The sequence below is a fragment of the Dendrobium catenatum genome, unplaced genomic scaffold, assembly GCF_001605985.2.
Source record: "Dendrobium catenatum unplaced genomic scaffold, ASM160598v2 fragScaff_scaffold_980, whole genome shotgun sequence".
NCBI lineage: Eukaryota > Viridiplantae > Streptophyta > Magnoliopsida > Asparagales > Orchidaceae > Dendrobium > Dendrobium catenatum.
Window position 1 is genome coordinate 149,064 of NW_021319442.1, and position 15,256 is coordinate 164,319.

Here is a 15,256-nt window from a genome sequence, read left to right on the forward strand (position 1 = left end):
ATCTTTTTCCCCTCCATTTAATTTATAGAGTAGTTCCAGCTTCATCATATAAAAGAAAAAAAAAATCAACAATTAAATAATAAGAATTGAATCCATGAGTTTTTGCAATCTTATGTACATCAAAACTGCAATAGATTCTTATTGAACTGAAACCAAATGAAAATTTCCTTTAACCATTAAGATAGGAGATTAAGAAAAACTGTGGACCAAGCAGTGAGAGCTAATGCAGAAAGCAAATACATCCATAAGAAAATCACAGAGCTCTCCTCCAGTCCTACACCAAATAGCTGAGCCATCACACCTGTATGAATCAACCATTATTTTTTTCTTTTTAAGGCAATGATTTTTACTATATTCTATAATGTTCATTTCTCATAAATTGGTAAAAAGCATAACGTAAAATTTATGGATTACATACCAATAGCCACAGCAGGAGGAAGAGTGAACTGTGTGAGCAGAACATAGCTAAACAAAGGGTCTTTAGGAAGGAAACCAAAGGAGCTGGCAGCCTTAACAACAAAAATCCCTGAAATTGGAAGTGCTATATATCTCACTAAAGCAATTGCCACTATTGCTGAAGGCTTCACTGCTGTTTTTCCAATACCTGTTTGTGCTCAGATAGTATGGTTGATAGTTCTTGTCAAAATTCATTCAATGCAGATCTTGAGAATTTTGCCTGAAAGTAGGAAGTGAGAAGCTTACCTCTAGTAAGATTTCCTCCAAGAATAAGAGTAGTACAAGGAACTGTGCCATTTCTGTAAGAAAATGATTAAAAACTGTAACTTTTACATATTGAGAATTAAACCAAATCCCATACTTTATGACCAAAATGTTCTGCAAAAAATTAGAGCAAACTCTTACCCCAGCAGTTCTAGTGTGTTCTGAATCACTTTAAGAGGAGCATTGCTTCCAATTATGACTGATTTAAGCCATGGTATTGCACCCACTGCAAAGCCAGTAATCTGTAACACAACAGGATTTCTAATTTATAACTAGCTTATTCTGATTGAAAGCTTCTATTGTGGTATACGAAAAAGATTACCGCAGCAACTGTTGGTGGTTCAACTAATTCTTCTGCGAGTTCATGAAAAGTTCCTATGACCATCTTCCAGATATGCTCTCCAGGCTTCATCTTTCTGTTGGCTAATAGTGATTGCCTCTGTAATTAGATTTTGACGACTTATAAAACTTGATATGTTGTATAAATTTGTATGGGTTACTTATGTTTTATTTTGGCTGAGAGTAAAAGAGGGGAAAAAAAATAATGAGTACACGGTTCAAAACATGAATGAATGAGCTTTGGCTACACATGGATGTGACTGTTCATGAATAGATGTCATCATCAATTACGGGAATGGATGGTGCACATCCAAAGTAATTTTATAAAGAATGTTTTATATTAGTCAAATAATTTAAAGAAACTTAATGCATCCCCTCTTCATTGTGTCAGAACATTCAATTTTATCCTTTCCAATTTAACTTAATCCCTTACAGTGTCTGGCCTGATATAGATTTTACTAACTCAAATATTTTCAAGGTTTACTTGAGTCCCAAGGCCCTTGATAGAAAGATTAATTTTTAGTTTTGAGTTGACATTAAGGTTTTGTTTATGACGCCTTTCTTACTGTTTCTTAAACAACTTTTTAGTATAAAATTTTTTAATTTTTAACTAAAAAGATGCTTTAAGAAACAACAAAAAAGTTGTCTCAAACAAAGCCTAAATTTACTAATCCTTGACCCTTGTTATCGAGTTTATTGGAGAGGTGACATGCTAAAAAAATTTGACTTCCAGGAAATAAAATACTATGGGAGATCTAACCCTTGTAGGGCTTAGAACCTTAATCCTTTTCCCAAGAAGCTTATACAATTGTTCGTTCATTCAGGCCTATAGCAGTTTGGCTTGCACTAGCAGTGCATTCAATTGTTGTTTAACACATTCTACTAGAATAAGGTTGATGATAAATCTAGCTCAAGAAGTAATTGATAAGATAAAAATTGTTATATTATTTGTCTATGATCATGTTATTTTGTGGTTGTAAATAATCTGTGTTTTGTGCAAAAAAATTTATAAAAAAGCAAGAAAAGTGATCCAGTGCCGCAGTGCCAGACCTTCATGTCCGCAATGGAAACTTGCCAAAAATTGGTTAGAGAACTTATTGCTGAGGCCCTACCCACCAAGCACCACAACACCAAATTATCCAGCACCACAGCAAAGAACGGTTGGACTGGTGAACCAAAGAGAATGTTGGTGAACCAACGCACCAGTTCTGTAGCGCCACAATGCTAGTTCAAAGAAAAATGAAAAAAAAAAAACTAAAAATAGTTCCCCAATTCCTTATGAAAAAAGGTTAGTCATTTAGAAGAGTCTTGTGTAGTGTCATTTTGAAAGAGTTTGTGAGTGGTATAGTGGAGTGTGTAACTTGTGTTTATTGTATCTGAGTCCTGTATTAAAGTGGAGTAAAGCAAGAAGGGAGCAAAGGCTTGTAGCATTTATTCAGGGTCATTTTTGAACTTTACTTCTTGTGTTCTAATTTGTACTTGAAGTTTGTATTTATTAACAAGTTAGTATAATAAAATGCTTGTGATGGTTATTGTGTTTATTATGAGTTTCAACACCTCCATGTGTAGCTATTCAACTATTATGAATCTATGATGAATTAAAAGGCATGCATTCTTTAGAGTACGGTTTGGTATTTAATATTTCCACACTATTTTTATTTCTTCTGAACTTAAGTTAATTTATGTATAGGCCTTGCATAAATTCAAATATAGTGTGATCTTGAGTGTCGATAGATGGACTAGAAGAATAATTAGAGAACTTAGAATATAATTTGTCCATGCATAGATATATGATGATTAAGATTATGGGGTCTTAAGGTTTAGTTAAGGATATAGTTTAACTAGAGTTAGTAAAGATTTGAGATTTAGCTTATGTTCCGACGAGCTCAACAGAGACGAGGAATACAATTACTCTAATTCACAACAACCATAAGAATTAACCTCCTCTAATGCAATCAAGTTCCTTTTAAGGATTTAGAGGTTCAGAACTTTATAAAAATTTTAAAACTTTTGTTTTACATTTTGAAGATTTTGTTTTACAACTGCAACACATTGTCTATTAACACAATAGATAAACATAATAGTCCAATAAGTAGTAGTAAAGTGAGCATAGGATATTCACAGTGTTTCCTCATGGATCAACACCCTATTCATCATTGTACTTGATGCACTTGCATTTTATAAGATTTACACAATAGAAAACCTGAACTTTCCATGAAATATGATTAATGACTATAAATATAAGTGAATTCAATGCGCCATAAATACTTAAGATAGCCTTGACTATCTTATCAACCTAAACTCATGCTTTTGAATCTTCTCCTCACTCTATGAAAAGAAGGATGACATAGACCGAGCTTTCCCTGCTTGTGCACTAGTACATCCATTATTCTAATTCTTGAGGAGTCATAGAGGCATCCATGAGGGAGGCGTTAAATAATCAACCTTTTGAGTTTTCATTAAGACATTTTTGCTCCTTTAAATATGTTCCTCACCTAATGAAATATGAATAAGAACCTTTGATAGGCCATAAATAAGTTAGAACTAGTTTTAGCTATTTTAGCTCTAATTTAAGTTGCTCTGGTTTCAAGATAGCCTTCTCAGCCCGACTATCTTATAGAGGGCACTATGTTTTTCTAGCAAGTTGATTGTCTCTGTACACCAAAAGCGAAGGTTAAAAAGATATTACTCACATTATTGTAGCTCCTTATTTTATCAAATCCCATCCTCACAGAATGACTCTTAATGAAATTTCTTAGATCTATACCTAAATGATTAGAAGTAACATCCACTCTACATGTTTTAATTTATAGGTCAATGAGTGTAAGCTCATTTAAGAGATAATGATTTTTGCATCTTTGAGTATTTAGGATTGTGCAATACAATAGCTCGAGTGGTTTCAATAATCCAAGGGAGGTTCTAATAATCAAAGTGCTAGGTCAAAGATGTTTTTATGGGAGTGACTTATAAAAAATAATAGAAATCCTTAGTAGGAGTAATCTATGAAGGAAATTTTTTTGATGATTTATTTAAAGACGCTTAGACACTTGTAATATGTCCAAGTGTCAAGAGATGCAATCTAATCAAAAGGGCTTGACTAGGGAGGAGGAAGATAAGCTTGGTCAACAAAGCATGACTATACTAGATGAGAATCAACCAAAAAAGTATGACTATGAAAAAGATAGCCTAAAGAGCTAGACTAGGAATGTAGTATAGACAGAAGAGTATAACCAGGAAAGCCAAAATAAATTGGCTATTCTAGATAAGACATAGCCTAATGAGTTAGACCAGAAATGTTGTAGTGTGATCAGAAGAAAATGACTATTCCTTAAAAGAATTTAGTCAAAAGAGTATGACTAGGAAATGATAGCATAGTCAAAAGAGTATAACTATATAGTTAATTAGGAATAAATTCAGGATGTCATCAAGTAAGGTATCAATGCAAGATAATGTATCAGGATATATAAAAAATGATCACTAGATGTGTCTCAAGGGATTGTGACGTTTATGTTAGATGGACGTAGAGAGAGCTACACAGAGCTAAGGGTAGGCTGTTTTGCAATGTTGTATGAGCAACCTAGAAGGAGTGTATTGAAGTATTAATCAATCTATTGAGAGGAATATAGTGGTCAACACTTTGTGAATTTGTGTAATATTGAACATAGCCTATATAAGTGAAGTCCATGCCTACGCCATTTGGTCTAGAAAATTAAACAAGAGAGATTTATATGTAGGGTGTGTTACACATGATTCTAAAATGACGTAAAAGATGCACGTGCATAATGCAAAGGAATAAGACCATGGGCATATGATGATTTGGGTCTAGTCAATATAGATTAATCTAGGGTTGATATGAATTGACTAGTGCTTCACACAAGCATATATGTAAATATTCTATTCTAAATTTTTGCTCAAAACAAACTAATCCTAATCATATAAAATTTGAATTTGCATATTTAAAATTACTTTAATATAATTTTAAAAAAATCATAATTAACGAATTCATTTGTCCAAAATACTAATAATTCCTTAATATTAAATTTTCTTTAATTAGCATTAAAGGTTTATTTTTAATTTTGAAATTGAAAAATGAATATTAAGAGGATACATATCAAAAGTCAAAGTCAAAGGCCGAGTCCCGATTTTCTTAGCAATAGCATTTGCATCAACAATCTCTAGATTTGCTTTCTCAAGAAAAGAATGCCTCGAAGAAGTCATAGAATTAGGCAATGTGCTATGATTAGTAGCTAGCCTTCTTACTCTTCACATTTGATTCAATCATTATTTTCTTTGGAGGCGCCCGTTGTTGTAATTTAGCTTCTATGTACCCCATTTTCTCAAGAAATATATCCTTCATATTCTTTTTTAGAAGACATGAAAAAAAAAATCATAAGTTGAGTTAGTGTCAAGATTAAAATCATCAAAGCACTTAATCTTAGCCAAGTGGAGCCAAAAGTTGCTTACTAAGGGAAAGGAATAAGATGAATAACAAAATAAATCTTAAAGAGCGTTCATTTGGGTCAGTATTTATAGCCTTTCTTACATTGCTGACATGTGTGTTCATCAGCTCATTAAGATAGAACTTAAAATTTAACTTCTCTTATTCTTTTATGACTACTTCACAGAAATTATGAAATCATGGAACTAAAATACACCCTAAGTCTACTGATAAACCTCGTATAACATGTCACTATCTTTGAACCAAGCCAACATCCCCTCATCTTTTTCAAATGTTTTGAGGGATGATAGTGATATGACATAGTTCATAGTTCATACACAGCTGATTATTATTATTATTATTATTATTTGGTACTCTTTCTTTCATATTGATTAATGCAAATGTAACTTTCAGCATCGAACCAAGCCGGGATTCATTAAGAAGGCTACTTGGCACATTTATTCAGTGCTCAACCTCCATATTTAGCACTAGAAGTTGATTAAATATTTACTCGTCTTGAAGCAATAATTGAGTTTCAAAACAGGGAGTTCTACTTAGCCTTGACATTTACTTCAACACTCTTATGGATTTGGCTAGCTAAGTCGTCAAAATATCGAAAGGTACGTGCCAAGCCTATAATGAATTCACCAAAGACAGCTAAGGAAGTCTCTTGATCAAAGTTTAACTTAGATTTCATCAAGAATTATTCATGTAATTAGACCATTACAAGATAGCTACATTTATTAATTTTTACAAGAAGCACTTGTAAGCCTTTTTATGTAATTTTATTTGTGTTACTTAAATGTAATATCTCTTGGACACACCCTAATTGACTCAAAGTCACATCAATTTGTACTTTCTAATAGCAATCTACTGTAAATCACATTGCTTCTCTCTATATGATATCTTTCTCTCTTCACTTTTTCTTTGTCATTCTTATTATTAAGGTTCTAATGTCAACCACCAAAAAAGTTTAGGATCCAACTCATGGACTCTATAGTTTTCATGAAAAAATCTCTCCTAATGATTCTCATAAATTTCTTTATCTTAATTCTATTTGTCTAAACATGCATGTTTGCTATATGTTCAAAATTGAAAATCGAAATTAACATATTTGATTAAACACAAAGACTATCCACTCACAATTGTTCCATCCGGATTCACATCAATTTGTTTAAATGATGAAGTCAGCTGAGACTCTGGATCATTAATGGCTTCTCCAATCTCAGTAGTAAATGCTGGTTGATCTTCCAAACTTCCACTTGAATACTGTTTAGCCATCTTCTTCACTGATTCTGCTCTAATTAGCTCCTCATATGTAGTTCCATCTCTTTTAATTAGACTGTATGTGTGTGTCCATATGTAGATACTCCCAATCTGGAATATCAATACATCATGTTCTTCTTAAATAAACTGAAATTTTTTTATTTAGAAAAAATGGTTATTACCGCCATTGAAGTTGAAGCATAAGAGAGCCCACGAAGACTGCAAGTGCTCTTATCTCCAAATGGATTTCCATCCTGAAGGCAAACTGCGGGGACTATCATCAACATCAGGTTGCCCAAATTTCCTGTACTAATATATTTAGTGAGTATATAGTTTAGAGAAATAATAACATTTCTATGCAAATTTTTCTTTGATACTTTCATAGAATAGTATCAAGCATTGTTCCAGCATCAAATGGTCCCAATCTTCCTCAAATTTGGACTTGAAATGACTGGAATCACTACAGGAAAATTGTCCATTACCGACAGAATTTCCGATGAAATAATTTCCGGCGGATTTTCTGACGGAAAATAATGTAAAATTTTCGACAGATTTTTTTAGATAGATTTTCCGACGGAGTTTAGGCGGAGTTTCCGACGAATTTTAATAATTTATGAAAAATCTTATATTCGTAATTTAATTTAATTAAAAATTTTAAAGCTTATTTTTATTAATTATTAATTTTTCCGGCGAATTTAAAGATTTAATGACATGTGTTTTACCGTTGAAAAAATTTTCACCGGAAATCCGCCGGAAACTAAGTAATTTTTCGCTGGAAATTCCGCCGGTAATACATGATTTTCCTGTAGTAAATTTCAGTAAATTCAGATTTTAAATAAATTATCACTTGATTGATTTGCTAATATGGCAAGGAATCTTCAAAACAAACTGCTAGGATTAGCATCAGCAGCATAAGTAGCACAATATCAGTGAACTGAGTTGGTTTTTGATGAGCAGAATGCAATAAATAATCCACTCAGTCAAGAAAATTAATCCTTATCACCTTCCTAAAACATTATCAAGCTTTCCATGCTTATTTTATCCACATCAAATGACCCCAACATTTTTTAAATTTTGCACTTGTTTGTTTATATATTAGAATAAATTATCCTTTGGATAATCGTTAGTCTTGTTGGGTTATCCAGAATTAGATAGAATTAGATTTAAGTTCAATTTTTATATTATCTTGTAAATCTTATTCTATAAATTGATTAACTGTGGTTTGTATGAATTTGAGAAGTTGAATGATGAAATGAGGCTTCGTTTGGGACAGATTTAGACAACTATTTTTTCTCTATTTTCAAGAATTTTTTTTACTAAAAAGTAACTTTACAAAGCAACAAATAAATCCGAAGCCTGAATCTTCTTTATATTCTTTCCACATGACATCATTAAATTCTCAAAAAATGAATTCAATAAGTTTCAAACAATATTGTAGACAAAATAAAATTTGAAACTGCTGCATCAAAATGAGTTTAAAAGCTTTTGGATTTACGTTGAGATTAGTGTTTATATATGATATAATGAATTATACTAATCTAAGTACAAATCTGAGGACTCTTAAGCCTATCATGATGCATGTTACGGTAGAATGTTCTTATGTATTTTTCTCCTATTTCAAGTTTGCAAAGAACGAGAAATTCTTTTGTACGGTCACCAGACGTTCTCCAGGGGCAAATCAGGAAGCGCCACACTTTTTTTTTTTGTTGTGTACGGGTATTGTGTACCGCTGTGTACCGGGTAACGTGGCGCCTCCTGATTCGCCTCTAAACCATCCGGTGACTGCACAAAATAATTTCTCGCACATAACATACCAGCTGAACAATTAGCTATGATGAGGCCTTCGAGGTGGCGTGCCGGTTTTAAGATCTTGACGACTATCCAGCCAAGAATTCCTCCAATCAAGAACGTGATTCCAATATTAACAGGCATGTACCACCTTGAGATTATCAATAAAAGAATATCACATTTAATAAATTAAACTTTGAAAGTGAAAATTGAATACAAAACATAAAACAACAGAACATCAAGCTAGTTACCAAGAAAGGAGTTCTTCAAGAGTAACAGTTTTAGCCAGGGAGGAGAATACGAGCGAGGGAAAAAATACTGCAAATACAATCTATTGGAAGATAGAAAGAAGAAAAATTACAGAGAAAACTTAGCAAGAATAGTTTCTACTGTAAATTGAATTATAAGAGTTGAAGACTAGTACTCTTCTGTTGATGTTTACCTTATTCAAGTTTCGTCTAACATTATCTGAAAATATTGAACTACATCGATATGCAAGAAAGGCTCCAAGGAGACCTATCAGCAGAAGTTGCAGAACTGGCATGCTTGCCACCACTAGTAAATTCAAGAAGTCCATCTTCTTTTACAACTTCTTACTCTTTCTATGTGGTTTTCTATGAATCTTATAGCTTTTAATGAAGTTCCTTCAGGAATAAGCAAAGCCTTATACATAAATCATTCACAACATTTAAAAATAACATGCCAGAAAAAGTTTTTTTTTTTTTTTTGGAACGGGGTATCTAACTGTTGTCACCCTCTTAGGAGGTGCTTGGCGGCGTAACTAATCCCTCGGCGAGCCTACCAGCAACTAGCGTCACAGGTGTAGGACCTGCAGTTATTTTCTCCCCACGTAAGAGGTCGTGCTACATGAGAGAGGAATTAAATATGAGTTGAGAGGTTCCCAACTATAAAAAGACATTATTGTGCTATTGATTTTTACTGAATTTAGAGCTGATTTTGTCCCTTAGATTCTGCAAATTGATGACTTTCTATTGTTTAATAGCAATCATTGTGTTATGATGTATGCAATGACATGATGTAATAAGAATAAAAATATGTTTATTTAGGACTGAAAAGAACCCTTTAGTACTGAATTGAGTGCTGATAAATTTTTTAATAATTTAGTTTCAGCAAATTGAGATTTTTTTTGGTTCATAACAATCATTGTGTTATGCTATTGATGATTGTGTTCCTTCTGTTCTTCAATTTGAAAATTTTAGGAGCTATTTGGGATCATTTTTATTTTTTATTTTTTATTTTTTTACTTATTTTATTTATTTATTTTAATTTGAAATAAAAATATATTTTGATTTTTATTGAATATTGGACAAATTAATTTATTTGATGATGATGGGGCCACCGGCAAAACAATGACGGCCGGAGATGGCGGCTAAAGGTGGTGGCCAAAGGTGTAGATTAGTGGTGGCTGCCAAACGAAGGTCGATAATTAGTATAACTCTGAACATTTATACTTATGCCTTAGCTTCTAATTAGCAAGAGATTAATAAACTTAAGCTTTTTATGCGAACTAAAAGGAAAGATATTTATAGCTTTATGGTATCAGTATGATTTGCTCAGTCAATTATCAACATGCATGTATTACAAGCTACAAATTTATTGTTTTTCTTGTAGGAACAAAGACCCTTAGCTTCAAACTATAAATATGGGATCAAAGGGAAGTTCTGCTCCAAATATTATATAGACTACGTTTCTTTCAAAAAAAAAAAAAAATCCTCTGATATTTATTGCCAAGTTCATAAAAGGAAATTCAAAATAGGTTAGCTTACTGCACATCAAATATAAGAATCCAATAAGTCATGGAAAGAACTAAGCTTTGAAAGCATTTTACATGTTTCCTGACACAAGCTTTTCCCCATATGCTAGAAGAACTTTAAGTAAATATAATGGTTCGGCATAAATAACACACTCTCTTGCAATCAGAACATAAAAGGAGGAGAATCGAGAACAAATCCTCACCTTAAATTACAGTGGAAATTTTAAATGAAACTGGTTGAGATATCCTTAATAAGGATCATATTTCGCTACGATAGCCACCAGAACCAAAATAATCCCTTCTTGAACCAGCAATGGCCATAGTCTTCTGATGCTCCAGTTTAGGACAATCACGTATCCTATGTCCCAGCCCACCACAATAAGCACATCCTTTAACCCCACTAGCATCAGCAAGAGCTTCACTATGTTCCATTGGATCATTCAGTTCTGCTAAAACAGGTGGAATTCTTTGCTTTGCTTCTTGCAACAAGTGCTTTAAATCAAGAAGGGTGGTTTCACTCTGGTTCTTGTTTATGAATGTCGTCGCAATGCCGGTTTTTCCGCACCTGCCGGTTCTTCCAATCCGGTGAACGTAGTTCTCAATCTCGGCGGGCATGTCGTAGTTTATCACATGCTGGATGTCAGGAAAATCAAGGCCCTTCGACGCAACATCAGTGGCTACTAACACATCCTTCTTTCCTGATTTGAATGATGCAATCGCATACTCTCTTTCTTCCTGATCTTTTCCGCCGTGAATAGCAACTGCTTCAACTCCCTTTAGAAGAAGATATTCATGGATGTCATCCACATCTGCCTTGTTTTCGCAGAAGATAAGGACGGGAGGGGGAGTCTTTTGGAGACATTCAAGGAGGTAGACAATTTTAGCCTCCTGCTTCACATATTCGACTTCCTGTATCACATCAAGATTAGCAGCTCCAGCTCTTCCAACGTTGACAGTGACGGGTTTTACCAAGGCACTCCTTGCGAAGTTCTGAATCTTCTTAGGCATAGTGGCGGAAAAGAGTAGGGTCTGCCTCTGGTCTTTGAAATGATCAAATACCTCCCTTATGTCATCCTCAAAGCCCAAATCAACCAGCCTATCAGCCTCATCCAATGTCAAATACCTATAGTATAAGCTGGTTTAATAAGAGATGGATATAATAATAATGGCCACTTTTTTTCATGACACATGCAAGACTAAATGATATAAATCAATACAGTGTAGCTAAGCTTCAGAAAATCAACTCAATGAATAGCCATATATCAAGCGAAGAGAATGTAAAAGGATGGTTGCCTAATCCATAACCAAAGAACAAAAGAATTGAATACAATCTTTCAGAGTAATAGAATCATTTCTCCTTATTTATGTTTCAACCACCGGCAAAAATTTGCTTTTCAAGCAGGATGATACATCAACTATCCTAACAAAGTAATTGGAAAGCCAGTGTTTTATGTTGTCAAACCATCTAAGGCAACTCTCTCTATTCTTATCTGTCAGTAGAGCTACTCCAAGTTTTTCAAGCATATTTTCATTTTGCATTTTATCTCTAAGTGTAAAACCACTCATTCACCCAAGCATATCCTCATCTCTGAAACACTTAGTTTTATACTTCTCTTTTAATGGCCAACATTTTGAACTATAAAGAATTGCATGTCTCACCACCATCTTATAAAAATTTTCCTTATGTTTGAGGGTACTTTTCTATCACGTAATAGACCCGATGCAATCCTCCACTTCAACCATCCAATTTGAATTCTACTAATAATGTCATCATCTATTTAACCATCACTTTGAACAATAGACTCAAGATATCCTCCACTTCAACCCATCCCATATCAATAAGACATGAAAAAAAATGATTGTCCCAATAAACCCAAGCCTTCATTCTGTCAATACTATATATATGTATAAGCATATAAGTTATGAGCATGTTTTTGAGTTATCTGCAATGTCATAGAGTGGCAACAAAGCATTATCATGCAATTGGTTTGTCAAATGCTTCATTGTTAACACTAAAACCTTTGCCAATAGGCCTTTTAATCTTTGATTTCATCTGGCTAGATCAATAACTCTTTATCCATTCCTATCGATTGAAATTATGAGCATATAATCTAACCTCAACTAGGCAATCATTAGTTTAAGTACTACACCTTTGAAATAAGTTTTTTTCTTTCTTTCTTTTAGGAATGTAATGTATGATGCTTAATTTTTGCCTTCATATTCAATAACCAGATTAATCATTGTGACAATTTCATTTTTGCAAAAAGATCCAATTTTTTTAACAAAAGAAAGTCTTTCTTATTAGGATAATTAGATATCCAGTGGTAGAAGCTGAGTAATTATAAGTGCAACTAAAGTTTCTAACCTCATTCTTAAGAGTTAGCAAGATTAAACTTGAAATCAGAAATACCCTAACGTCTCCTCAAACAAGCCAGTAAATAAATTAGTAAAATGCATCAAGAATATCCAAATACTCAAAATTTGAGAAAGAAAGATTCTAAAACCTGCAGTTGTCCAGATTCATCTTCTTCTTTGCCAACAAATCCTTAAGCCTCCCAGGTGTTGCAACAACAATATGAACCCCTTTCTTCACGACCTCGAGCTGCGACCTCATGTCGACTCCTCCAATGCATAGCAGTGGCCTGAGATCTGGGTATCCAGCCTCCCGGAGTGGCACAAGAAACTGCTCCACCACCTCAAACGTTTGTCTTGCAAGCTCCCTGGACGGGCACACAATAAGCCCAAAAGGCCCTTCCCCAGGCACAATCGGCATCATCAGCTCCTCCTGCAGTGCCACCATGATCAACGGAAGCACAAATACAAGAGTCTTCCCTGATCCAGTAAATGCAATCCCTATCATATCCCGGCCTGAGAGGATCAACGGCAAGCCCTGCACTTGGATTGGGGTTGGCTGAACAATACCTTTGTCCTTTAGCTTCTTCAAAATAGGCTCAGGAAGCCTCATATCCTTGAAGTTCTTGATAGGTGGTGGGACATCATCACCCTCCACGAGGATGTGCCACTGGCGGCGGATGGCATCAGCCTGGCGGGCAGACATGCGGCGAATTGCAGTGGGAGGTTTCCAGCCAGTGGGAAGAGGATCAGTATAGGTGATGCCCTTGGCAAGTTCACGAACTGACATAAGGGTTTTTCGATCAGAGAGGTGCTCAATCATTTCCTTCTCTTGCTGAACGAGCTGCTCTGCGGGGCTGATCTCAGGGAGGTCTCGCTTGAGTTGAGAAGCCTTGACAAGAAGACTAGGCTTAGATTCCGGCAGGGGGAGCGAGGTGGTGGGATCATCAGAGGAAGAGGGAGCACCACCCGCGGATGAAGAGAAGGAGAGACGACCCTTGCGCTGTAGGATCTTCTGTGCCTCCATAGCGCGGCGCTTCTTCACTGGTATGTATTCCACGAAGCCATCATCCTCGACGGCATCGCCTGAGGCGACAACTTGGGCGGTCGGTGCGAAGGCAGTAGCCATGGTTAGGGCAAAGACCAGAGGAGGTAGACCCTTGAAAGAGTATCGTTATCCGTCCCTATTTCTCCCACGAACTCACGAGACGCTTAGCGGCTGTGTGGATGCAGGATTTAGGCCGAGCGAATTTGAGCTACATTAAGCCAAACAGTCAAAAAAGTAAAATCAAATCTCACGGTAAATCAAAGCCGCGGTTGACGGAAAATTCCCTCTTTTCGTGGTAAACCCCAGATTTACGAAATCATAGGGGCTGTTTGGTATCGGATTTACAGCGGGATTTAAGACGGATTTACGCTAAAACCAGCCAAACGGTTTTGGTGCGCGCATTAAATCCCGGCGATGGGTAAATCCCGGATTTAAGGATTTACGGCTTAAATCCCGAATTTACTAAATCCCTCGGTTCATCGGATTTATGGGATTTGGCCGAAGAAGCGCGCGAAAGATAGAAAGTTACCTTCGCAGCCAGCGAGCTCCGGTTTTTGCTTCCTATCAAAATGTCGTAACTTCCGATCCGACAAGACGGAAAAGTCGTCGAAGGAGCAAAGTCCAACAGCCGACGAAGCGACGCGTGCAATCTCTACACCTCCAGCGAAGCAAACGAAGCAGAACAGCACCAACGAAAAGAGAAGATGAGGGCAAAACCTAGACGCTCTAAGTTATTATTGATTAACTTAATTAATATAATTTAAATATTAATAATTAAGTAAATTAATTAATTAATTAATAATATAATTAGTAATTAAAAATTATATAATACGCTTAATTAATATAACTTAAAATATATTTTATTAAATATATAAACAATAGTAAATAATAATTAATGAGAAATTCCTACTTAACATGTTATTAAATTCATAACACATTTTATTTTTAATTATAATTAATTATTATTTATTTATAATTATCATCTTCATATTTAAATATATAACCAAGGTCTAATGCACATTGTTGAATGTTGAAACAAAAAACAACTAGTTCTTTAGTCCCACATCACTTAGGAATTCTAATTTGTGTTGTTTATATAACTTTCCTTGTACTCATGCTTTAAGAGCTTTCATGGTATTATGGCATCATGTGAGCTTGGTTATTTAATTATATTTAATTTACTATATAATATAATAAAATTTTTAAATCATATTATTAAATAAGATATATGATATTTAAATTAATTTAATATTAATTAAACATTTTATATAAAAATAAAATATTTAAATATATTATTAGTTGAACTGGCCGGTTCTTAAAAAACGGGCCGGTTCAACAACCGACGATTCAAGCCGGTTTTGGCCGGTTCATTGTTAACCCGATTCTTAGATAGGACCGAACCGGCTGTAAGACCGGTTCACGGTTGAACTGGTCGAACTGGCCGGTCCGGTCCGATTTTCAATCCTGAAATATGTTACCAAGTAGTTTCGCAGAATTTAAAAGGATTTAACATTTGTCATACCAAACAATT

At 34.7% G+C, this 15,256-nt stretch overlaps 2 protein-coding genes across 3 annotated transcripts; both read right to left on the reverse strand.

Annotated features, from left to right (window-relative positions):
* Positions 1 to 47: 47 nt before the first annotated feature.
* Positions 48 to 10,664, reverse strand: LOC114578332 (protein PIN-LIKES 7-like). 2 transcript variants are annotated; one of them, XM_020818925.2, is made up of 10 exons: positions 8,994 to 10,185; positions 8,803 to 8,882; positions 8,578 to 8,702; positions 6,946 to 7,067; positions 6,641 to 6,874; positions 1,043 to 1,159; positions 862 to 962; positions 703 to 755; positions 419 to 604; positions 48 to 301 (listed from the first exon to the last, which is right to left on the reverse strand). In XM_020818925.2, exons 1-10 carry the CDS (start codon positions 9,126 to 9,128, stop codon positions 177 to 179), a joined length of 1,278 nt encoding a protein of 425 aa, XP_020674584.1. In that variant the 5' UTR covers positions 9,129 to 10,185; the 3' UTR covers positions 48 to 176. The 2 variants fall into 2 exon arrangements, with proteins under 2 accessions (XP_020674584.1, XP_028553447.1); XM_028697614.1 differs by lacking the exons at positions 8,803 to 8,882; positions 8,994 to 10,185 and adding an exon at positions 10,529 to 10,664.
* LOC110093888 (DEAD-box ATP-dependent RNA helicase 35) lies at positions 10,365 to 14,412 on the reverse strand. The gene is made up of 3 exons (XM_020818923.2): positions 14,255 to 14,412; positions 12,830 to 13,933; positions 10,365 to 11,448 (listed from the first exon to the last, which is right to left on the reverse strand). The coding sequence occupies exons 2-3, from the start codon at positions 13,804 to 13,806 to the stop codon at positions 10,584 to 10,586; spliced, it is 1,842 nt and encodes a 613-aa protein (XP_020674582.1). The 5' UTR covers positions 13,807 to 13,933; positions 14,255 to 14,412; the 3' UTR covers positions 10,365 to 10,583.
* Between the last annotated feature and the right edge of the window lie 844 nt (positions 14,413 to 15,256).